General features: G+C 35.8%; 1 protein-coding gene across 3 annotated transcripts in view; it reads right to left on the bottom strand.

Annotated features, from left to right (window-relative positions):
* Positions 1 to 533: 533 nt before the first annotated feature.
* SOS2 (SOS Ras/Rho guanine nucleotide exchange factor 2) overlaps positions 534 to 25,700 on the bottom strand; it is a 100,823-nt gene continuing 75,656 nt past the window's right edge. For 2 of the 3 annotated variants that reach the window (XM_060419144.1, XM_004010508.5), the window contains 9 exons: positions 23,531 to 23,650; positions 23,203 to 23,365; positions 18,606 to 18,723; positions 17,406 to 17,578; positions 14,748 to 14,864; positions 12,683 to 12,944; positions 11,712 to 11,753; positions 3,732 to 3,841; positions 534 to 2,241 (listed from right to left, as the gene is read on the bottom strand). In XM_060419144.1, the coding sequence (XP_060275127.1) occupies positions 1,732 to 2,241; positions 3,732 to 3,841; positions 11,712 to 11,753; positions 12,683 to 12,944; positions 14,748 to 14,864; positions 17,406 to 17,578; positions 18,606 to 18,723; positions 23,203 to 23,365; positions 23,531 to 23,650 (1,615 nt within the window). In that variant the 3' untranslated portion in view covers positions 534 to 1,731. The remainder of the gene's footprint in view (positions 2,242 to 3,731; positions 3,842 to 11,711; positions 11,754 to 12,682; positions 12,945 to 14,747; positions 14,865 to 17,405; positions 17,579 to 18,605; positions 18,724 to 23,202; positions 23,366 to 23,530; positions 23,651 to 25,700) is intronic. The other variant, XM_060419145.1, reaches the window with a different exon arrangement.

The raw sequence follows: 25,700 nt of genomic DNA on the forward strand, positions 1-25,700 counted from the left end.
GGGGCTACGGCGCGTGCGCGAAGGCACAAAGCCGGGAAGGCCGCGTTTTTCCAACGGTGGGCCGAGGCACCCCTACGCGCGAGACCGTCTCATTCTCCCCTAAATTACAAGTGTGGCTTAACGAACGGGCAGTTTAAATCACTTTTCCAGACAACGCCAACCTGAGCGTTTTTACCTGACTGGAGACTGATTCACAGTCTTTTTTTTTTTTTTTTTTTAATTACTGGCTTTAAATCAAGGCAGCTTCCAAGATACTACCAAGGGTGGCTATAGTCTGCTCATCTCGAGTTCGTAATAGGCTCCTAAATTTTCAACTAAATGCATAAAACGGTTGCAGGAAGCTTGTGATTGCGTTTAACAGTGAAGACAGTTTCCCCTCTTCCCTCTAAAGTTTACATCACTTAAATTCTTTGGGATTATGGAATTTAAATTGCACGAAATAACTGAAAATAATGTGTGTATATGTATTACTTGTACAGAACTCGACAGTCTTACCCCCTTGTTCCTTATAATGAAAACACATTTTAAAAGTCTTAAAAATTAAGACTGGGGTGATTTATTAATCTTGTTAGGAACTCTGATACAAAGCACAGTAAAAGGCCACAGACCAGTAAATAAACAATGTGGCTTTTGGCTACTTTACAACTGCTGCTAGCACTAAGAGCAAAACACACTTTTTCATCATTTTGAATAGAGGAGTACAAATGGCAAATAAAAGTTTTAATCACTTCTCTGATTAAAAAGTTTAATAAAGCTTTAACTGCTGGTTTAAATATTACCAATCTAAAAAAATACTTTTAAAAATTGTAGTTAACACGAGATTTATAGAGAAAGTTACTTGGTTTTGAAGGCAATGCAGTTGGTTCCTATGCCATAAGAAAATTATCCTCCGGATTTATGAATTAGTAAAGTAGCAGATTGTATTATAGGCCTTGAGTCACATAAATTTATATAGGTTATTAGCATTGTTTTTAAATATACAATATAAACAAAACTGTACATATATGGCATATTAACTTTGTTTTCCAAAACAATAGGCAACTCGTTAGCTAAAGACACCATAGTCTGCAAAAACAAAAAGGCACATCTGTACAAGATATATGCCCTTTTTCCCTCTATGACTGAGTTAGGTAGTCTTTACATTTTGACAAAATAATAAACACAGTGCATTCTATTATTTTCATTCTATTTTTCACTTTTGTCTTCAGCAGCAAATTCTGGCATTTAAGACATGGCATTGAAGAGTTTAAGAATAGTGGGTGTTATTCACAATTTTCGGTAAAAACTAGATGTAAAAGATGGTCAAAGAGGCTTAAAAATCAGTTATCACCACACACCCCCTATATGTGTGTAAATTCACTGCCTTAAATAGTCATCTGTTACTCAAATTTGAAAAATTCCACAAATGCACCATCCCCTTTCAGTGCAATCAACTTCACTTTAAACCATATTTTAGCAGAGTCTACAGTGCAAATATGAATTCCTTATACTGGCCTTTTGGCAGCACTGAGGATCCAAGACAAGGCAATGCTACTGATCACCTGAGGATAATGGTAAATGACTTCTGTATTTTTATTTTTCCAATTCTGAAAGGTTATTTGATCAGTAGCATTTTTGTAAGAGCATTATTTTTTAAAAAGTACTAAAATACTATGCCTTTTTTGAATAAATTAAAAAAAAAAGAAATTTTACAAATACCATTCCAGTGTCAATGACTACATATGGCTAGGGTCATTGAGGAGTTTCTGCATTTTCTAACAATGGCAGTCTATACATTGGGGGGTGTGAAAGCTCCCGTTTGTAAGTCTTTGGTGGCAGTTTTGGTAGATGAGGGCTTGAATTCTGCCTTGGTGGAACAGGGGGAGCTTGAGGATGAGCAAGATTATTTTGACTAGAACTGAGCACATAGCATCGACGAGGTACCCTTGGAGAGGGTGTGCTAGGAGGAGTGTTTGGAGAATTTGGACACGTATTAACGTCTCTGAACCAGTCTGGATCTCTGTGAAGATGTCCCAGTGGAGGTGGCTGAAGAGTAAACGGACAGTTTATAAAGTGTTCTGGAGGCCGAAGTGGAACCGGTGGAGGGGTATCAGGAAGAGGATCTCTCGGCGGTGGTGGAGGTGGACTATGCAGAGGCCCATCAAATGGACCAGTAGGAGCAGGAACTCTGGGTTTTACCTTTGGAGGAGGAGGTTGTCTTGGTGGAATAGCAGGGGGGTCATCATCAGATTTCATAGTTCCCTCAAAAACAAAAAAATTAAATTATACCTCTGTTCTCTTGAAACATCTATAAGAAAAAGTTTTAAAAAGACTAAAAAATTCTTACATGTTAAGTTAAATCCAGAGACACAAAATAGGTTAATCTGGTTTAATGATCAGATTGATGAATAAATTACTCCCAGTTTCACTCAGAGCTCCGTTTAATATTTTTATATATGAGATGTTTTAACTGAAATCTTATAAAGCCTCAGATTATCTTGCTTTGTAGATAGTTTATAAATTTATGCATTTTAATTATAATAATGGGCAAGTAAGTAAAAAGAATATTTAGTTTTGTAGACATGAATGCTGAAGCTGAAGTTCCAATACTTTGGCCACCTGATGGATGAGAAGAGCCGACTCACTGGAAAAAACCATGATGCTAGGAAAGAATGAGGGCAAGAAAAGGGGACAGCAGAGGATGAGATGGTTGGAGGGCATCACCGACTAAATGGACATGAGTCTGAGCAAACTCCAGGAGATAATGAAGGACAGGGAAGCCTGGTGTGATGCAGTCCATGGGGTATCAAAGAGGTGGACATGACTTAGTGAATGAACAAGAAGACATGAAAGAACATGATGTCAAGAGGATTTAATATCCAGCTTCTGCTTTTTGGCCATTTACTTCTATCCCCAGTGAAATTCAGAGTGGTGGTTCTCCAAAGTTTGACCCAGGAGCAGCAGCATCAGCACTACTGAAAGTGAAAGTGTTAATTGCTCAGTTGAGTCCGACTCTTTGTGACCCCATGGGGTGTAGCCTGCCAGGCTCCCCATTCCATGGAATTCTCCAGGCAAGGATATTGGAGTGGGTAGCCATTCCCTCCTCCAGGGATCTTTCTGACCCAAGGATTGAAACCGGGTCTCCTGCATTGCAGGCAAATTCTTTACTGTGTGAGCCACCAGGGAAGCCTACTAGTAGGGATTTGTTATAAATGAAAATTCTTGGGCCCTGCCTCAGACCAACTCAATCAGAAATTCTGGCCATCTGGTTTTAACAAACCTTTCAGATGCTTCTGATGCAGCCTGAAGTTTGAGAAGCACCAGCTGAAAGTTTGGAGAATGCTTTGAATACTACAGTTTTTCCCATCTTTACCCGAAAGAAATTGTTATTTCTGAGTATCTATAAATCTTCCCAGCCTCTTTCTTTTTTAGAAAAAGTATTATGAGGGTTAAACAATTATTTAAGGTATATTCTAAATAAAACAACCTAAGTATTTAAAAAACATAAAAGGTAACCAAATTATAATTGACAGACTCTTTTTAAGAATAAGCACTGTTTTGAAGATTCACAACTTTGAATAAGTTGAGGCAAACCCAAGTCCTGTTGACTACCTTGGATTTTTGTTGTTGCTCTTGTTGGCCACAAGGCACAGCATGTGGGATCTATAGTTCCCCGACCAAGGATCAAACTTGTGCCTCCTGTAATGGAAAAACAGCATCCTAACCACTGGACCATTGGGGAAATTCCCTACCTTGGAATTTGAAGCATCCTGATCAAATTTTTTTCGAGGTGGAAGTGGAGGAGGAATCAGTGGCTCTTCACTTAGCTTATGTAAACTACCACACGAACTGAAGAAAGACTCTGGGGGTAAAAAAGATTAGTTTAACCACAGCTCATAATGCAATCATAAGACAAAACTTTATCTCAGTCTGTGATCACCTCTCCTACGGCATCCATCAGACTGTGCTGTAGCTGACTGTTGGTTTAGCTATCCTTTCCATTAAGGTGCAAGCTTTTTGAGGGCAGCATTTATTTTCATATCTATAGCATGTAACACACTGATAGTGCCTGCCACATGCTACATACTACTGCTAAATGAAAATAGAGTATCCAATTAAGATTAATAAGGAGATTCTGCTCCCTGAAAAGTCTTTTGTTTGTATAACTGTACCTATTTCCAAAGAAAGAGCATCCATAAACAGAGACCATGCATTTTTGAGAAAGTTACTATCGGATACATTTCTACACAGGTAATAAAACCTCCATTTAGGAGATGATAGGGTACAGTTGCATCACAGAACTGTTCTCTATATAAATTTCCTATTGATAATGGACATATTACATAACCACATTAATGGAAATTTACAAAATAATAAAGTATTAGAGGAAAAATTATCCCTAGACATAGAACGATTTTCATGTTCATTTATTTCTTTCATCTTTCTCATATGGTTATAATATCTGTTATTATGGACCTGTATAAAGGCATTGATCAAGTCTTGTTTATCATTATACTGAGATTGGGTTTAAAGGAGCTTGTTGGGAAAGAAGCTGATGAGTTTAATTTTAAACACACTGAGTTTGTGTGAACTGCTTATGGGATATCCAAGTAAAGATGTCACTCATTACTCCATGTCAAAAATTGCTGTCCTGAGCATATCACTCTGCAGTCACCCCAGGGGGTCCTGCTGGCTCAGAGTGCCAGCAGCAGAAGCGAACAGTGTCCCTATGCGGTGTTGGCAGATGGTGCGAGGAGGTCAGGTAGAACACTACCTGCTGTCAGTACGTTCCTTTTGCTTGCCCCGCACTCTGCCCTGTCTTTGTCTCTAGGTGATGGTGAATCTATTCCATATGGTTTAGTCAGCCAGTTCTGCCGAGGGCGCCCCAATTCCAGTCAAGAAGTGGACAAAGGACTCATTTTCTTGACAAGATCAGATCTGTAGCTACCTCTTTCTTATGCACGCAGCCATGTGCTTCAGTGAAATCTGATCTCACCCCTTAGCTCCAAAGATGGGGCCTGCTTAGACCATTCCCTCAGCCAGAGTAACTGGTTTAGTTAGCTGTTGGCACAGGACCCAATTCAGACTACTGAAATCTGAAAGGAGTTATGCGAGAGGCTACTGAAAAGGAAGTTTCTTGTTCGTTTGAAAAAGCAGTCTGTCATTTGTACCTCTTTCTCACTTGACTGAGCAAGGACACACATAACCTTTTTATTGCTCCTGCCACCCCTCTTTCAACTTTGAGGAAAAACAGCCTTAGATAAAGCTGATAATCTGGACAAAACAACGAACAGTCAAAAAGAAACCTGGTCTCTGATAATATCACTGAAACACTGAATCAACCAGTCTTAAAGCAACCGTCCTCCAGATTTTCAGCTAATGAGTCAGAATGCTTTCTTACTGTTTAAGGCAGAATTAGTTGAGTCTTCTCTTCCTCACAGAAACACACATGCTTATGGAAGCAAAAAGTATCTTAATGATGATGAGACATTTAAGTTTTTGAAACTGAGTCTGACTCTACAGTCAGACCACTTAACCACTATGACAGGAGGTACTTAGTAACCTGTGCTGAAGTCTCAACTTCAATTTTATTTCCATTAAGAGCACTTCCCCACAGATTATTCAGGTTTTGTGAGCTTTTAAAATAACTTCATTATTCTATACTAGTGAATGTAGGATAATTTACTAAACAATTTCTGCAATGTTAGTTAGCTATGTTAAGTTACTTCCAATTTTTTATCATTCACGCATCCATCCATGCAGCAAATATTTATCGGGTATCTGCTATAGTGCCAGCACTCTTCTAGGCACTAGCAATACAGCAGTGAACAAGAAGCAAAAATTCATGTCCTTATGAAGCTTACATTCTAGGTTGATAAGAAAGAATAAACATGATGATTAAGTAAAAGTATAACAGCTCCAAGTTAAAAGAAGACATATTACATAGGGAATGGGGAGCAAGTTCAAACAGGGTGATCAGGGAAGACCTCCTTCAGGAAACACTGAGAAGAACGGCTGAAGGAGGCAAGGGAGCTTGCCATTAGGCCAGACGGGTGAGCAGCACTCTAAGCAGAGGGAATCGGAAGAACAGAAGTCCTTATGTGGGATTATGTCCAGGATGCAGGGTAGCTAGAGCAGAGCAGGTGACAGGAGAGAACAGCAGGTGATGAAGTCTGACCGATCAGAGGTCCGATTTCACAGCACCTTATGGGTCCTTTCTGAAGAAACTGGAACTGTGTCTTTTACTCTAAGATGGAAGGCCATGGGCTTTAAGTAGTGATGAGTCAAGTCTAACCTACATTCTAAAAGGACCCATCTGCTGTACTGAAAACTGAGGTATGGAAGGTGGGAAGTGAGGATGCTACTATAATAAACCAGGTAAGTGATTGTGGTCACTTGGACCAGGGTAGCAATAGTAAAGAAGTCAAGAAATGGTTAGATCCTGGATATATTTTGAGAGCAAATAAAACTTGTTGATGGATCACACTTTGGGTATGGGAAAAAGAAACAGGTAAATGATAGCTCTTAATATTTTCAGCCTCAGCAATTAGACAAATGTGATTATAACTGGGAAGAGGTGGCAATGGAAAGAACGACTTTAGAGGGCATGATATTCAAGTACAGACATCGAACAGGACACTGGTTATACGAGGCTAAAGGTCAAGAGAGAAGTTCTGGGGAGAGAAAAAAATTGGGGAATTATCATCTTAAAGATAATATAACACTGAATGAGACACCAAGTGAGTGAGAAGAAAAGAGATTCAGAGACTTAGGACGTTCCATTTTTAATAGGTTGGGAAAATGCAGAGAAACCAGCAAGAGAGAGTAAGGAGCTAAAAGTAAAGTAGAAAAACCAAGAGAGTAAGTGGATGAGCAACGTGGTCTTCATGTATGTGCCTTCTTCACAAAAACTTTTTGGTATTCAGTGTTAATGAAGGCAGAGACTTTTTCTTGTTTGCTACTGAATCCTTAGTAGTTGGCAGAGTAGCTGGTCCAAAGTACTCACCTTTTATTGCATGAATCAGACCAAAAGGTGTGAACATTTTTTTGGTTTGATACATTGTCTTCAAGTTTCTCTCCAAAAGGATCATACTAATATATCAACTCACAAGGGTAAGTGATATATGAGTACCTTTTAAGATGGGCTTGCTCATTCTTTCATGTAAACTGTCTATTCATGTCCATTGTTTCTTGCTGTTTTTCTCACTGTACTTGAGTACTTTTTGTATTTTTATTTCTTTCAGGACCTTAAGACACTCAGAATTTTAATTGCAGTTACTCTCAATGTTTTCTATTAAAATTCAAAACATGATTTTATTTATGATATGGAAAGTCTATTTTACTATCATCCAAAATAATGTCTAAAACTCCTTGTTATAAAATGACATAGTATTTTAAATTGAACTGCGTCCCTTCCCTGAATAAAAGTTATGTTGAAGTCCTAGCCTCAGTACCAATAAATATGACTCTATTGGGAAATACAGACTTTACAGCTCTGAAATCAAGTTAGGATGAAAGTGAACCCTATTTCTGTCTGTGTGCTGAGTCCAACTTTTTGTGACCCATCAACAGTGGGTCATAAAGAGTGGGCTTCTCTGCCCATGGGGCTTCACAGGCAAGAATACTGGAGTGGGTTGCCATTTCTTCCTCCAGGGGATCTTCCTGCCCCAGGGATCGAACACGCATCTCCTGCTTCTCTTGCGTTGGCAGGCAGATTCTTTACCACTGTGCCACCTGGGAAGTCCTAATTCTGTGTGACTGGTATCTTTATAAACACAGTTGAAGAGAGAATGAGATACACGGAGAAGCTGGCCATGTGACAACAGAGGCAGCGGTTAAAGTGATCTATCTACAAACCAAAGAATGCCAAGGATTACCAGCAAAGGCAGAAGCCAGCAAAGCCAAGGAAAGATCCTTCCTTACAGGTTTCAGAGGGTGCACAGCCCTGCCATCTTGATTTTTCGGACTTTCAGCCTCAGAAGTGGACTTGAAGTCACTCAGTTTGTGGTACTGTTACTGAAGCACTAGAAACTAATATATGTAGTAAAAACATTTCCACTGTTGAACAATAAGGAAAATAAGAAACATATACAAACTTCAGTGAAACCAGGAAACATTTGAATCCTGAAGCTTCAACCCATAAAGGTGGACTACAGTGTATATGAAGGAGACAAATGGAGGAAGACGAAACCCAACTGTCTATAATGAATGAGACTGACAAACAGCAGCAAAACTGCCCCCACAGAACCAAAGGAGGGCTCAGGAATTAAAGGCACTGGGTATAATGGAAGGCACGGACAGAGGACTTGATCAAGTCTATATCAGGGACAACGAGAACCCTAAAGCCCTACTCTGCACTTAATGAGGCCAGGAAATTACCACATTTCCACCACTGGCAGGAGACTGAGGGTTTTATTCACTGGAGAATCTAAATATCAGACGTGGGGAACACTAGTCTGTGCTGAAAACAGATTTTCATACTAAGTGCAAAGATCACGCAGGGAGAAGATTCAAAGATCTTTCTTTGGAGAAACTAAATACTCTTAGAGAAAAGGCCTCACAGATTCTGAAATATGAGGATTTCCTAATTTAAAAAATTCTTATCACTCTATCACCCTACAGTGAAACCCACAAGTCAACAAGTTTTACCCATGGATACAGATCTTCCCATCAACTTATACTGTCTCACTTTAAAATATGAACAGAAAGCTAAGGATGTAAGATAAGAAAGAAAAGCCTCCAGTATGGAAGACCACAGACCACAACAAATAGAAGAAAGAAACTCAGGGAAAAAAAAACATACCAGAAACAAAATCTGTCAAAAATTAAAAAATTAAGCCAGAAGAGAAAAATATAAAAATGGCATGCTGAGAGGGAATTTAGAAAGAATTCTGAGAAATTCAAAATCATGATAGATGAAAAAAATAGAAAAGCTGGGTGATTAGTAAGGCGATCGCCCAGAAAACAGAACATAAAAACAAAGAGATGGACAAGAGGAGATAAGAGAAAACTGAATCATGAATCTAGGATGTACAATATGGAAAATAAGCTCCGAAACGGGACCCAGAGAACATGGAAGCGAAGAAAGTATTGACAAAATGATACATGGAAAATTTTCTAGAAATCAAAGACATAAATCTCTAAATTTAAATGGCTCATTAAATACACCACAAAATGAAAAAAAAAAAAAAAAAGACCCACATCAAAGCAGATCACTGGGAATGTACTGATCATTAGGAATAAACAGAAGATCCCAGAAGCTTCTTGAATTTAATGTGGCCACCTCTGAGCCACTAGGGAAGCCCAATTTTAATTGTCTCCCAGGGCACCTTTCCCTTTCTTCCTTTTAGTAATAGGATCTGCCTAGTTAGAGAGAACATTTCTTACAGCTGTGTCCATGAGACTAAGTTTTGGCCAATGGGATGAGAGCAGGAGTGATATGTGCAACTCCCAGACCATGTTTTTGTAAACAAAGTTCCTTGCCCTCCAAGTTCCTACTGGCAGAAAAATGGTAACAACTCAAATCAGTTGCTCAAACACATTTTGAGAATCCTGGATTGCCCTGCTAGTTTGAAAGCCTAGTAGAGCAGAGTTGTTTACTTTGGCTATTTGGAGAAACAAACTTCCATTTCATTTAAGGCACTGCATTTTTGGGTCTCTTTGTTATTACAGCAAGTAAACTGCAGTTTTCAAAAAAAAGTATTAAGAACGTAGGGTCACTGACAGAAGGAGCTTTGTCTATTTTGTTCAGTGTCACTTCTCTTGTACCGGCGATAGGGCCTACATGTAACAGGCATTTAAAAATTATGCATGAATAATTTATGAGTGAGTGATACTAGACTTCTAAACAGCAAGTATGAAAGCTAAAACACAGTGGGAAACTCTTCAAGATTCTGACTGAAAATGACTTAAATTTCTCTACGTAGCCAAACTTTTGTGGGCGGGGGGGGGGGGGGGGGGGGGGGGGGGGGGAGTTTGCACCATGTGGGCTTGGAGAAGGAAATGGCAACCCACCCCAGTATTCTGACCTGGAAAATTCCCTGCACAGAGGAGCCTGGTGGGCTATAGCCAAAGGGGTCACAAAGAGTCGGACACGACTGAGTGACTGAGCATGAGCGTGCAGGCTTGTGGAATATCAGTTCCCTGATCAGGAAACAAACCCAGGCCCTTGGCAGCAAAAGTGCAGAGTCCTAACCACTGGACTGCCATGGAATTCTCCTGGCTAAACTATTAACAATGAAATGTATAATAAATACATTTTCAGAAATGCAAGAACTTAAAAGTTTATATCCTATGAATCCTTTCTCAGGTAGCTACTACAGAACGTACCCCTATCAAAATAAGGAAGCCTATCAAGAAAGAAGATAAGGAATCCAAAAATCAAGAATACAATATATGAGAGATGAAGGGAATTTCCAGTACGACAGCAGAAGAAAGTTCTAGGATTTCAGCTAAGTCAGAGGCCGAGACAGCAACTAGTCCCAAATGGAGCAGGAGGACAAAAGATCATCAGTAAGGAAGTTTCCCAGTGAAAAAGCGTACACGAAAACCCTCAAAACCAAAAAAACCTTGGTAATTTCCCCAAATGGTCTGACTTTAAGGAAAACTATGGTGTTAAAGGGTGTGGGAAGACTTAGCAATAGACGTTTAAAAAACAAAAAAACAAAAATCCTAAACATTAATGAAGCAATTATTAACTTCAGGAAACAGCATACAAGAAAGGAAGCATAATCACAGTATATACTCCTTGACTTAGCAGTGAATAATATTTTCCCCAAATGCAGGAAGTTTATTAGGTAAAGAGGGAAATCCTCATTTACCTTTTCTTTTAAACACTGTGTAAAAGTAATGGTTCAAGAGAGAGAAAACATAAAAACATCACTTAGAAAGGTAGAAGAATCACTGCAAAACAAGGGGTGGGGAGTCATGAGGGAGAATACTGTTGTTAATTTCACCCTAAGTGTTTTAAGCACTATTTGACTTCTGATACTCTACGCATATATTACCTTGATAAAAACTGTGAAATTAAAGTATAGAATTAAATATTTAAAAGAATAAACTTACTTTTCTCACAAGACAGGGATTCTCTTATTACTATCTATATGATCTACATTTTGCTATCATAGAAGCAGAAGTCCTCTAGATTGGGAGAATTATTCCTGAAGCTGCTGTGTCCCTTTGGGTTATTCTGTTTTAAACAAATGACCACAGGTAGGTGACAGTATTTATGTCACTCTATAATTAAGGATGACAGAATAGCATTTTACTTAAAATGCTACTTTAACTAAATAAGTGCATGAGAAGAAATAAGTGATCAAGGTTAGCCTAGGAACCTGATAAACATTTAGTATTATTCCAGTAGAAAAATGAATTGGAAATAGCAGAGAGGAGGAAAGACAACCGATATGAAATCACTGTTCCTTCTGCACCAAGCAATGTGCTAGGTGCTCTATATAGTTATCTCATTTGACCCTTAATAAATTGGAGATGCTAAGTAATTTGTTCAGCACCATGCAGTCCCTAAAACATATACAGTAAAATGATGAAAATAAACTGTAGTAAAGTTTAAATAGTACCCAATTGTAAAAAAATAATTCCATCCATTTATAAGAATTTCATTTAGTAAAATCTTTAAATGTTGCTAAAATTCAAAATATTCATATACAAAGTTCAGCAATGCAATTATTATCTTTACAGTCATTTCATTAGAATCAAGTTACATTCTTACTTACTTGAATGAGGCAAGAGGACTGGAGCAAAGATGCTATTGCTTCCTATTAGAAGGAGAAAAATCAATTTGAAAAGGAAGGTAATATGTATGATTATATTTTAAAGATATGTTTGCATAATGTAACATACATAATAACATGCCCAGAGTTCGGAACTTTATCATCATCTTTTGCCATGTTCGTTTTTAAAGAATGAATATGGTATTCTTTGTACTTGGAATTTTTTTTTTCTTTCTTAGCATAAATAGTTCCCTCTCTATCAGTCTCTTTAAATTTCCTTCACAGAACTTATCTGCTTTGTTTTCTTTTTCATTGGCTATTGCTCCTTTTAGAGTAGTATTGGGGCTCAAAAGGTCCTGAATAAATCTTTGCTGAATGAATAAACTAGAAAATAACATGCAGAAAGTGAAAGTGAAGTTGCTTAGTCGTGTCCGACTCTTTGCAACCCCGTGGACTGTAGCCCACCAGGCTCCTCCGTCCATGGGATTCTCCAGACAAGAATACTGGAGTGGGTTGCCATTTCCTTCTCCAGGGGCTCTTCCCCACCCAGGGACTGAACCCAGGTCTCCCACATTGCAGGCAGATGCTTTAACCTCTGAGCCACCAGGGAAGCCTGCAGACTGCAATGAATCTCTTAGGTCGAGAAATTAAGCCATTAAGTTCATACAAAATTTTCAATGCATAATCATCAAACCATTGTCCCTCTAATTTTACAGGAACCATCAAATATGGTGGTTGCTTTACAATCATCACAGCCTTATAATTACTATAATCGTTCCCATCAACACCATATGCAGAAGCAATGCACAAATAATGCTTTCCTCCCCTGTGTTAATCACTATTTTCACATATAGATGTCATTTTTCACACTAATTAGTCTGTAAAGGATTCTACAGTTTCCTAACTAAAATGATGAGAATTAACTAAAACACAAGATTCCCTTTTTTGCCAAACAATTTACATCAAATACATACCACAGGAACTGTTGAGATCCACATCTAAAAACACACTAAGGTCTGAAGAAGCAGATACTGGTGGGGTAGATGGTGTATTTGGAGAGGTTGGTGCTGACACTGTTGATTCAAGCTCCGTTTCAGCAATGCGACTAAAGCTTATTTTACACGGTTCTCTTTCTAATGGTGTTGGGTGACCTCGCAAAGTACCTGAGGTAGAGCCATGTCGGCCTGTATTAGGCCTTATTCCAGGAGATTTTAAGGAGAAAGCTGATTTCCTAGGCTAGGAAAAGCAAATGTAATTATCATTACTAACTTGCGTGTACTTTAATAAAGTACATTATGTAAAGTATTATGGCTTAGCATATTAGTAGTATACAGTTGAAAGAGTACAATAAATCCAAATCTGCAAGGACAGTCTGTAACATTCCAGCAGAACACTTTGAGATTTGATTGGCTTAATTTTAAGGTGGACTTGAATACTGTATAAGTAAACCTCTTTTCATAATTCAGAAATAAAATACTGCAAAATTCATGTGAAAACAACTTTTTGCTCCCAAGACACTTGAATCTAAATTTCTTCAAATTATTGATATCGATTTCATAAATATTTACTGTAGATATAATAAATACAACATATTATGCTAGGTGCTATAGTAAAAAAAGACATCCTCTCCCCAACTCCACAAAATAATAAATGACCAGCCCCTGCAATGATACTTTACAATCTTTGGGAAGAATTGCTATCATTGTCTCTCACCTTCATCCTCCACTTTTAAAAATTCCCACAGTGGTAACTTAATGAAAAATATGAACTCAGATTCAGATAATCTGAATTAAAACCTCAAGTGTGCCCATATCTAGCTATGCAGCCTTGAAAAGGTTATTTATCTCCTTTGAGCCTCAGTCTTTATGTCTGTAAAATGAGACTACGGTCAATATCATACAATTGTTGTGGAGATGAGGTAACATGAAACTTTCTGGCCCGCAGTTCATGTATTACAAGTGTTTTTTATTTCCTTCCACATCTTGTTTCACTTTCAGCTACTTATAATTGGTTTTCTACTACTTCTGTGTCACTTTAAACCCCAGGAATAAAAGGAACTACTGTACAGTAGCAAATTTTAGCGAGTGAGGTGGGTTCCAGCGGTAACTGAGGACAATGGTGCTCTTATGGCAGAAACCATGGTCAAGTCAGAACCACGATGTATCTCCTTACTCTTTCCCAAGTCTCTTCATTCCCTGTCCTATTACCGACCTGTCACTAGGTTCTCACTTTCTCATAGCTTTCCCCCTTATGCTAGGAAGGATCAGAAATGGATGGGTAAGTAAGTGGTCTGAGAGAGAGGATCAGTTCAGTTCAGTTCAGTCGCTCAATCATGTCCGACTCTTTGCGCCCCCATGAATCGCAGCACGCCAGGCCTCCCTGTCCATCACCATCTCCCAGAGTTCACTCAGACTCATATCCATCGAGTCAGTGATGCCAGCCAGCCATCTCATCCTCTGTCGTCCCCTTCTCCTCCTGCCCCCAATCCCTCCCAGCATCAGAGTCTTTTGCAATGAGTCAACTCTTCGCATGAGGTGGCCAAAGTACTGGAGCTTCAGCTTTAGCATAATTCCTTCCAAAGAAATCCCAGGACTGATCTCCTTCAGAATGGACTGGTTGGATCTCCTTGCAGTCCAAGGGACTCTCAAGAGTCTTCTCCAACACCACAGTTCAAAAGCATCAATTCTTCGGCGCTCAGCTTTCTTCACAGTCCAACTCTCACATCCATACATGACCACAGGAAAAACCATAGCCTTGACTAGACAGACCTTAGTCGGCAAAGTAATGTCTCTGCTTTTGAATATACTATCTAGGTTGGTCATAACTTTTCTTCCAAGGAGTAAGTGTGTCTTTTATACATCAGGTTTTATCTAACTGCTAACTTTCCCCCTACAGGATATATAATTTTAGAAATAGTGTAATACTGCAAAACAAAACAGGTATTCAAGCAAAGTACGATTTTAATGGAAATAGTCTGCTGAAGATTAAAGACAATATTGTTTTAAAAAACAAAATTTTCCAAAATTGTAATGGACTTACAAATCGAGGTGGCTGTTTGCAGTTTCGGGGTTCAATTTCTAGTGACTTGTTGAACAAATAATCTGTAAACTCTTTTTCAGAAGCACATCCCATGGGGTTAAGGTTTTCAAAGAATCTCTGGAATTAAATATCCATAAGTACATATTTTAGATTTTATTAAAATGTTTACTTCATCGCTTTAATATAAAAAAATTATCAACAAATTAATAGATCCTAATGTCTGAAAAGTCCTCAGGGATTGCTGATTCCAATCTCTCTATTTTGGGATAAAATTATAAAGTTTTTATGGAAGTTTTATACTCCAGTCTTAAAGTTCTATTAAGAAGATGACCAGACTTTCACTTATTATAATCTTAATAGCTTGGTATCCCTCAGTTAACATTCCTACTGATTACACAACAAAATGATCATCAGTAATAAGTCAAAAGTGTTTAAAACAGAATTATAGTTATAATCCACAATAAAACTTTGATGATAAGGAAAAAAGTAGAGACAAATTGGATTAAAGTCTATTCAAAAATAATTTCAAGGACAATAATATATTTTAACATATCTGTGCTCACCTCTAACAAAATAACTTTTCTGTCTTTAATGAAAAAGTATTTCCTAAACTTAAACATAGGTTTTTAAGTAGAAAGTTTAGATGATTTAACAAAGTGCAAAAAGAAAAACAGTAATCTCACAATGAGAGATTGCACTGTCAACGTTTTACAGTTGGGATAGTCTTCCAGTGTTTTAACTATGTGTGTGAACATATGCACATATACATTATTATAAGTTTTTGCCTACAAAATTGGGGTCACAACATAGCTATTTTTAGCTTTTTGAAAATATTACTTTTTTTTTCTGTATGGTTTACTTTAAATAATACAAATTTTAACTATGTTATACTTCATCAGATTAAATGTTCCAGAATTTATTTCACCAATTTCCATATAGGTAGTAATGTACATAGGTGGTTTCTAATTTTTTGCTATTATAATTACTGTTATTATCAACTCCTCGTGCATTAATTTTTCTGTGCATTTCTGATGACTTCCTTATAAGCAAATGATTGGATTCAGTTTTTCTAAATTTTGAAGCAGCTTAGAAGCATATGTAAATATAAGTTCTGAGTTTTAGCTTTACCAGTAGGCAAAATGAGCTTTAGAATCTCTAGTATAAACTTCTTTCATTTTTTTTCTGCCAATTTCAAGAAAATTGCATTACTACTTTAACAATACTGAAACAATTTATTCCTATATTCACATCAGCTAAATTAAATCATATGGACCAACAGTAATTTAAAGACTTTTATAAAGTTATAATTGTGATTTTCTCATCTGTTACTCTATTTTTAAATACGATTTAGTTTAACTATGCGCTGAAAGTGAATGGCTACTTTATCTTTATCTTTATTTTAAGCTTACTTTGAGTCAGTCATAAAGAAAGCATTCGCTGCTCCTTACCCGCAAAAGAATGCTTTAAATGATGGCGGGATGTCTAGATGAGATGCAGAAACCTATCAGGAATTATTGAGATATGAATGCTAAAAGCACTATTTTAATTATACCCCAACTAAAATGCAATATTATTTCTGCGACGAAATACAGTATAAATTCTAATCTGGGCTTCAAGAACATTTCTTTTTTCTTTTGGCCCCATCACACAGCTTGTGGGATCTTAGTTCCCCGAACAGGGATTGAACCTGGGCCCTTGGCACTGGATCTCCAGGGAATTCCATCAACATTTCTTTACCCCTATGGAGCACCAAATCACAGAGTGCTGAGAGAAGGGGATGGAACAAATGACCATTTTCTTTAAAGCCAAGTATCTGTCTGTATTTTCATAATGGTGTACACTTCAAGTCAATTTTTCTTAGGACTTTAGGGTTCTTTGTTTTGAACTTGGAACAAAGAATAGTTACCATCTTACAATTTAGGAGGATGGGAATGATGGTGACTATTTTCACTCAATATGCTCAACCTGCAGACTATATCTGAAAGTGTAGCACAATTTTTAATGTGAAAGGTAAACTTACTCTGTTATCATATGTTCTGAATTTCAAATAAACATAACACAATAATATCTACTTACTATAGACATAATACCATAGTATTTATTCTAATTTAGAAGATATTCACACCTTATAGTACCACAGTATCAATATTATGAACTATTGCTCAAAACAGAATATCAAGTGATAAAATGTTTTTTTAATCATTTTTTTGCTATGCATATATACACATCACTCTCCCAACCCCTTCCCCTACTTAAATGCAGTGTTCTTATAAAGGTATTAATTACTTAATGTTATACTGGCACATGTAAAATATCTAAAATGTCAATTAATGATAGTACTGGTAGTGGATTTTCTTTTAACTGCGTGGACATCAGAAAGCATCTTTCATTCCATTTTGTCATTCATTTTTTTGAAAGTGTTACTTAAACCTGTTGCACAAAGAAGCAATAACTGTCAAGACCAAGTGCCTAGTAATATTAATAACGGCAGATTGTTAGTGGAGAATATCTAATATTCACCACTTCTATCTATTGATTCATTAATGCATATTATTTTCATAGCAAAATAAAGATCATAATGTATGGCTATGGAATTTCTTAGAGAGGGCAGAGGACTTAACATGTTCTCTTTTAAAGATAAGCAAAGAAAATATTTACCCTCATTTCTGGTTCTATCCGTAAACAGTAAGGTTGATTTTGATACTGCTGAATTTCTCCAGTAATTTCAGCTACTTTCCTCCTCTTACTGAAATTGATTAAATCTTTCCCTTTCTTTTTTAAAAAATCATTATTCCCTTCTTCAGTCTTCAGTATATTTGTTAAATATATTCCTAGTAAAAAAAGTATTTGAAGAAAAGTTTTAAAATTGGTTACTTGACCATTTGGGAAAACAATTGATCTAGTAAAGTTGAAAGACATCCTATAATACAGCAGGTCTTACTAGTGAAATCTCTGATATATTTAATAATCAACTCTACATGAAGAATTTTTTACATGGATGGAAATAATTTAAAGTTGAAAGAAAATTAGGGTTTGGGCTTAATTTGCTATTTCTTAGTCTAATAGCCTAAAATAAAAGGGAGGATTCATTCACAGTCTAAATTATGTGTTAAATCTACTCTAGCCATTTTAATATTTACTTATAAATATTTAATGCCAATGATCTTAAATGATTATTGGTAAAATATGTAACACCAATGATCTTAAGTGATTACTAACCAACAAATTAATTTTAAGCCAATTCTGGTTAATAAGACTACAGATTTGTAAACTAATTCTGCTTTCCCAAAACCTGTAATTTAGACACAAAAGAATTTTTCTTCAGTTTTGGACCGGAAGAAAGTTTTCAGTTTCTCTTTCACACATAATTAGATTCATTTACACCAGTGGCTCTCAACTGGGGACAATTTTGTCCCGCAGGGGACAGGCATCTGGGAATGTCTGGAGACATTTTTTGGTGTGTGCTATAATTTGAATGGTCGAATGTTCAAAATTCATATGTTGAAATCCTAATGCCCAATGTGACAGAATGAGGTGGTGAGGCCTTTGAGAGGTGCTAAACTTATGAGGTTGGAGCCCTCATGAATGAGACTACTGTTCTTATAGAAGAGATCCCACAGGACTCCTTACAACTCTATGAGATAATTACCAGAATTACAAGTTTTATAGATAAGAGTCTACATATAGAGTTTAGGTTTTATTTATCAATATAGACAGCTAATAAAAGTAGATGTGCTCAGATATAAAATCAGGACTATCTGCTTTTAAAGGCTGGTCTCTTTTTGCTATATAACAAACTCTCCCTCAAAATATAAATCCAAAAAATATATATATATAAATCCATATTGTGTAACTTACCAAAAAAAGGCACACAGGGTGGATTGATTGACTTAAGTTTCACTAGATATTTTTTAAAATGATCTTGACTTAATTCCACAGCTTCATCCAAAATTTTCCTTTTTCTTTCCTGCAACGCCTTTAAAATATATAAATAGAGTATAATTTGTTTTTTTTTAAAAACAATCATATTTTTTAGGTGCAGAGCTTTCAATTTTAATATTGTACAAATGTTTGAAAAAAAAGCTTTTAAACTAAGAGATCAGTAGTATTCTTATCTCTACTTGCTGGAAATGACTTATCTATAAATACAGAACTTTAAAACTTAGTTTTTTTCTAATATAAATTAGAGGATTAAACAATTAAACAATCTTCCTTAAGACATTATTAGTTATAATGCTGATTAGCTGGAGCTTCAGGTTATAGCTAGGGGAGAAAAATATAATCCCATGGCATTCAAGTATTTTTCTACTGCAAAGTCTTTTGGGACTAAGGGTAGTAAGATTTTGGTAAAGAGGAGAAGGCCAGGGGAGGGAGAAAGAATTGAAGAAAAATTTATTAAACCAAGTAAGCAGTCATTTATTTTATATTTCATTATTACATTTTATAATTAAAAGTCAGTTATTTTATTTTTAACCTGATACATACACACACACACACACACACACACACACACGCACACACACACAAATTGACAGCAAACATACCTGATGAAAAACCACTCAACTCATTTCCTTTAACTTAAGGAAAAGCAAAGGTGACTGCACTGTAACTTTTATTCAGTACTCTACAGAGGTTCTAACTAGAATGGACAAGAAAATTAAATAAATAAAAGACTAGCGACTGAGAAGAAAAATTGCCAGTATTCACAGAGGAAATGATTATGTAAAGAAATGTAATAAATCTACATATAGAATGTTAATGAAAGAATTTAGCAATATTGCTGGATATAAAACCAATAGGCAAAAATCAACTGCATTTTTAGATATCATCAATAAAGAAAACAAAATTTAAAATATTCTAATATAAATCTAACAAAACAGTTGTGAGGTCTTCATCAATAAAACCATAAAACTTCATTAAATAAATAAATGGAGAGATACACTATGTTCATAGTTGGGAGGATTCATTATTGTAAAAATGTCAGTTCTTCATAATTGATTTATAGAACCTATACAATTCTTATCAAAATCCCAACCTTTCAGATGATTCTACAATTACATAACAGCAAAGGGTCAAGAATAAGTCACTCTTGGGAATTCCCTGACAGTCCAGTGGTTAGCACTCAGTGCTTTCACTGCTGGAGTCCAGGTTCAATCCCTGCTTGGGAACTAAAAAAAAAAGAGTAAATCACTCTTGAGAAAGGAAGCTTGGTGGGGACTTGGCCTACTATAGTGTATCAAGAACTAGTATAAAATTTTGGCATTTTAAACATGTGGCACTAGCACAGGAATAATGGAATACATTAAAGGAACAGGACAGAGGAACCAGAACAGGACCATACATTAATGGATACTCAACTCGTGACATAGCTGGCACCTAGAGATCAATGAGGAAAGAATGCACTTTTAATAAACTTGTGGGGTCATTTGGCTAGCCAAATGGAACACAAAATGAAATTAGACTCCATACTCAAAACTTGTTTCCAGCTCGATTAAGGACTTAATGAGATAGATAAAACATTAAGATAACAGAGGAGGATCTACTATACAAGACACCAACAGCCACAAATTACAAAGGAAAAAATAAATGTGACATTAATAATTTTTGTTCATCAAAAGACATAATAAAAATAGTGAAAACAGAAGCTTTTATCTGGAAAAAAGGTATTTAAAACAAACATAACTGACAAAGGATTAAAATATAGGATATGAGAGAACTCATACAAATTCAAGAGAAAAACTCAAGCAAGAAAAGTAAAAAAATTTCCACAATACAAAGAGCCAATAAACATCTTAAAAGAGGTTCAAACTCAATAGAAATCAAGAAATTATAAACCCAAACCACAAGACTGGAAAAATTAAAAGAACTGACAATATCAAGTGTCAGTGACAATGTGGAACAACCAGAGTTCGTATGTTTCCAGTGGGAGTATAAACTGGTACAGTAATTAGAGAAAACAACTGGGCATTATCTATTCTATCATCCAATAATTCTACTTCTAGGTATGTAAGAGAAATTTGTATATGTATGCACCAGGACACAGGTAGAAAATGTTTATGACAATAATAGCATCAAACTAGAAACAATATGAATGACCATTAGCTAATAAATAAATAAGCAAATAAATAAATTTTAGTAAAGTTATTTCTATAATTTTCTTGATGAGATCTCTAGTTTTTCCCATTCTGTTGTTTTCCTCTATTTTTTTTTTGCACTGATCACTTAGGAAGGGTTCTTATCTCTCCTTGCTATTCTTTGGAACTCTGCATTCAGATGGATATATCTTTCCTTTTCTCCTTTGTCTTTCGATTCTCTTCTCAGTTATTTGTAAGCCCTCCTCAGATAACCATTTTGCCTTTCTGCATTTCTTCCTCTTGGGGATAGTTCTGATCGTCACTTCCTGTATAATGTTACAAACCTCCGTCCATAGTTCTTCAGGCACTCTGTCTATCAGATCTAATCCCTTGAATCTATTTCTATAATATGATACAACTGTAAAAAAGAATGGCCTATAATTATAAGAAACAATATGGATGAATTTTAGGAAAATAATACTGAGTGAAAAAAGTCTTGGAAGAATTATATTCACATATAATTGAGAAAGAAGAAAAATAAAACAACATTGTTTAGTGCTACAAATAGTAAAACTATAGAAAAAAGCAAAAGAATGATAAGCACAAGATTTAGCACAGTAGTTGGCTCTGAAGGGACAAAGGAGATGGAATTGGGAAAGGTTTTTAAACTGGATGCCAGGTAAACAGGCTTTTTTTTGGTATTTTTATTCCTTATTCCATATACCTATTTTAAGAAATATTGTTAAGGTGAAGTCGCTCAGTCGTGTCCAACTCTTTGCAACCCCATGGACTGTAGCCTACCAGGCTCCTCAGTCCGTGGGCTTCTCCAGGCAAGAATACTGGAGTGGGTTGCCATTTCCTTCTCCAGGGGATCATCCAGACCCAGAGATCGAACCCAGGTCTCCCGCATTGGAGGCAGACGCTTTAACCTCTGAGCCACCAGGGAAGTAAGAAATATTGCTGAACATTTAATATTTTAAGAAACTAAAGCTTAACCTCTCAAAATGAATATATTTCTTTAGAGTTTACAAAATGAGAACTGAAGTTATTAGCCTCTTAGATTAGTACTTGGCAATATTTGACTATTAACATCTTTAATATATAATATGTCGATACAAATCAATAACATGCAAACACTCAAACAGAAAAACACACACACGAAAGCAGTTTAACCCTATACTCCCCTCTAATCACAGCCCACTGTAAGAATGAATGCTAAGTGAAGAGTACATATCCTTCCACACTCTTCTCAATGCTTGCGCAACTCCACTTACATGTTTCGAGTTTGTTCTGTTCTGTTCTATCAAAATGAAATCATATTATATTAATTTTTCTAAAGATTTTTGAAATGGCTTTTCCCCTGAATGTCACACTATTCTTTCAAGACATCCACATAGATTCTAGTCACTTTTTCCCCCTAGCCAACCAATACTCCACATGATAGGGATAGGATAACATAATCATTCTCCTACTGATGGACATACAGGTTGGATCTAGCTTTCTGCTACTATTAGTACATTTAATGCTGCAGAAACTAGATCTTTGTACCTTAATTTTATAGTCCTGAGCCTTTTATTCTGTGTCCAAAAGTCTGTGTATTTTAACATCAGATTAAATGTTGTCAGATTACTTTCCACTAACACTATAAAAGTTCATATTCTCAAAGGCAAATACATTTACATGGCTGAGTCTCTAAATTTTCTATACTTTCTATATCTTCCAAATTTTTAATGATAAACATGAAAACATACACCATGTTTACACAATTATTTTTTATAATTTAAAAAAATATTTAAGTTTTAGAAAGCATTCTCTCCATGTTACTTGACTATATACTACAGGTAATTAAAGTAATTTGTATGTTTATATTTAAAATATATTTAGTCATTTATTTGAAACTGTCAGTCAATGTACTGCTGAAAAAATACATTTGGAACTTTATACATCTGAAAGTGAACATGTCAGTCGCTCAGTTGTGTCCAGCTGGTTGTGAGCCCATGCACTATAGCCCACTAGGTGCCTGTGTCTGTGGAACTGTCCAGGTAAGAATACCGGAGTGGGTAGCCATTCCCTTCTCCAGGAGATCTTCCCTGGGTTCAATCCCTGGGTCTCCTGAGTTGCAGGCAGAATACTTACCATCGGAATCATTAGGGAAGCATTTAGGTAAGCATATTAAACAATCACAAAACACATATTCTTCGATGAATTCTAGCCTTACTAGCATATATTGATGTATTTTCTAATATTGAGATACTGTGCTTCAGGAGTAAGATAGATTATTTATAAAGGATTTACTCAAAAAAGATTGGTGGTACAAGGAATCTTCTTTACATTAATTTTGTCTCCTCTCAAAAGATAAACTATTTAAGCCTAAAACTTACCTCAAAGGTATGATCTAGTCTATAGACTGATACTGAATTTACTGCACTGACGATCTCCAATACACCATTGAAATTATTCAAATCTTGAAAAACTTGCAGAATTTCTATAATTCTACTCAGTATTGCCACCCGTTCCTCAAAATTTTCTGCCTCCACAATGCATCTAACAACAACAACAACAACAAAAAACATGGCTTAGAAAGCAAGAAGCAAGTGCCTTGTTTCATACAGAAAAGATATACATTTTCAGCCAGAATGTTTGCTTATATGTGACTTAATGTTATAGAATATATTAAGAAGTGATAATACAAAGTAAGTAAAAACTTACTTTTCAAACCAGAGGGTGAGATTTGTGGTGTGGCGAATCATTTTTAATAAATTTGGAGAGTTTATTTCTTTATCTTCTTTGGTCCATACACTCCCTACAAGTTCAGAAGGTTGAACTTTCCTGTGGAACCAAAAATCCATGCACTTAATCTACAAGGGATCAGTATCAAAATTATTTAAAGGCCTCCAAAAGCTTAATAAGAAAAAGATAACTAGTTTAAAAGATCAGTGAACAAACATACAAGGAGATAATTTACAGAGAAACAGAACTGAATAGCTATGGACATGAAAGAATATTTTAACTTTTACTCAGAGAAAAGAACATTAAACCACAATGAAATCCCACTTTATTGCTATCACTATAAAAGAAGTTTAACACCAAATGGATAAAAATGTTGAAAAAAGAGAACTCCCCATCACTGATGTACAAGTAAAATTAGATATAACCACTTTTAAAATGTCACAATATCTCATAACATTGAAGATATACATACTAGATCATTTAGCATTTCTAAGAACGTTCAGTCGGGCAAAATTTGCAAGAGTGAAAAATCCCAAACAACCTAAATGCTCATCATCAAGAGAATGGATAAATTGTGGAGTATTCATACAATGGAATACAATACAGCAGTTAAAATAACCAGCCTGGAGCAATACTCAGCAACTTGAACAAATGGCAGAAATGATTTAAGTAAAAAAACAAGTTACAGAATGATACACAGGTAGAAACAGACTTAAAATGTATAGAATAATGCTACGTGTTGTTTATGAATGGTTGTATGTATATAAATTATAAAGACACACATAGTAGTAAATGCCAAATATAAGATAGCAATTATCCTTTGGGAGAAAGAAGAGGAATGGGATTGGAGAGAATTACCCAGAGGGTTTCACTTTTATTTGTAATGCTTTTGTTGTTGAGCCCTTACTGTATTATCATCTATATTTTTTAATAAAAAACAATCAGTTGAAAAAGCAGCTAAAATCACTGTATACAGTGATTCAGGATTATATGATTTTTAAAATATTGACCAATGGCATTGCCATCACTGTCCTATAGACGTGGCTATTATAATAATAAAAAAGTTCAGTAGATTTGAGTACAAAAGGGTACTTTGAACAGTCTTGGAAATAAATTTTCTTAATTGGTTTTATTATTTCACCAGAAATTTAGTTTACAGAGTGTCAATGTTTTACGTATGGTATCCTTCGTCCATAATACACATATCACTTAACAAAGGTATTTCTATGTTTTGAAAGTAGGTCCACATAGAGCTCAGTGCTTTTTTATTCCTGATGTCCATTCATGTAACACTGTAAGGAAAAATCTAATTTCGTACTATGTGCTTTGTTATCTAAGTAATAAGTCTCTTCATTCCCACCTATCACAAATCCCACAGTAAAGAAACAACTTAGGTGCCCATGAACCTAGAGGGTATTATGTGACATGAAATAAGTCAAGCAAAGTAAGAGAACACGTTATCACATATATATGGAATCTAAAAAATATAACCAACAAATGAATATAACAGACTCATAGATACAGAGAACAAATTAGTGGTTATAGGTAAGGAAGAAGAAGGGGGAGGAGCAACTGGGGTAGGTAATTAAGATGTAATAAAGTACTATGAACAAAACAAATAAGCTACAAGGATATATCGTATAGTACAGGGAATACAGCCAATATTTTATAATAACTTTAAATAAAATAGCCACAAAAATATTGAGTCACTATAATGTATATGTGAAACTAATACAATATTGTGTATCAACTACAATTTAAAAAACTTTTTTCCTTAAAAAAAATCCTATAATTCAAACAAAAATGACTTGAACTCCAAATTATTTAAAATATAACATGACACTCTGAATCAGATGGTAACAACCTCTGATGTGTGTGCTAAAGTCTGAACAGCACAACCAGGGCATATCAGAAACCCAGTTCTAAAGGTCAAGTTTTATATCTGGTGTCTTTCTACACTCTCCACTAACATTAAACTTTATATATTCTTTCTTTTCCCTGTGTAATCTCAGTTTAAAAAAACAATGGCTGCTAATTAGGGTAATTTCTTAAGGATGTTTGTATTTCAAAAGCGGCTCCTGAATGCAGTGAAGTTTTTGATACAACCACAGTGGTACAGGTTAGTGGGTGGTGATTACCTACAAGGCCT

This window comes from Ovis aries, chromosome 7, assembly GCF_016772045.2.
Source record: "Ovis aries strain OAR_USU_Benz2616 breed Rambouillet chromosome 7, ARS-UI_Ramb_v3.0, whole genome shotgun sequence".
Taxonomy (NCBI): domain Eukaryota; kingdom Metazoa; phylum Chordata; class Mammalia; order Artiodactyla; family Bovidae; genus Ovis; species Ovis aries.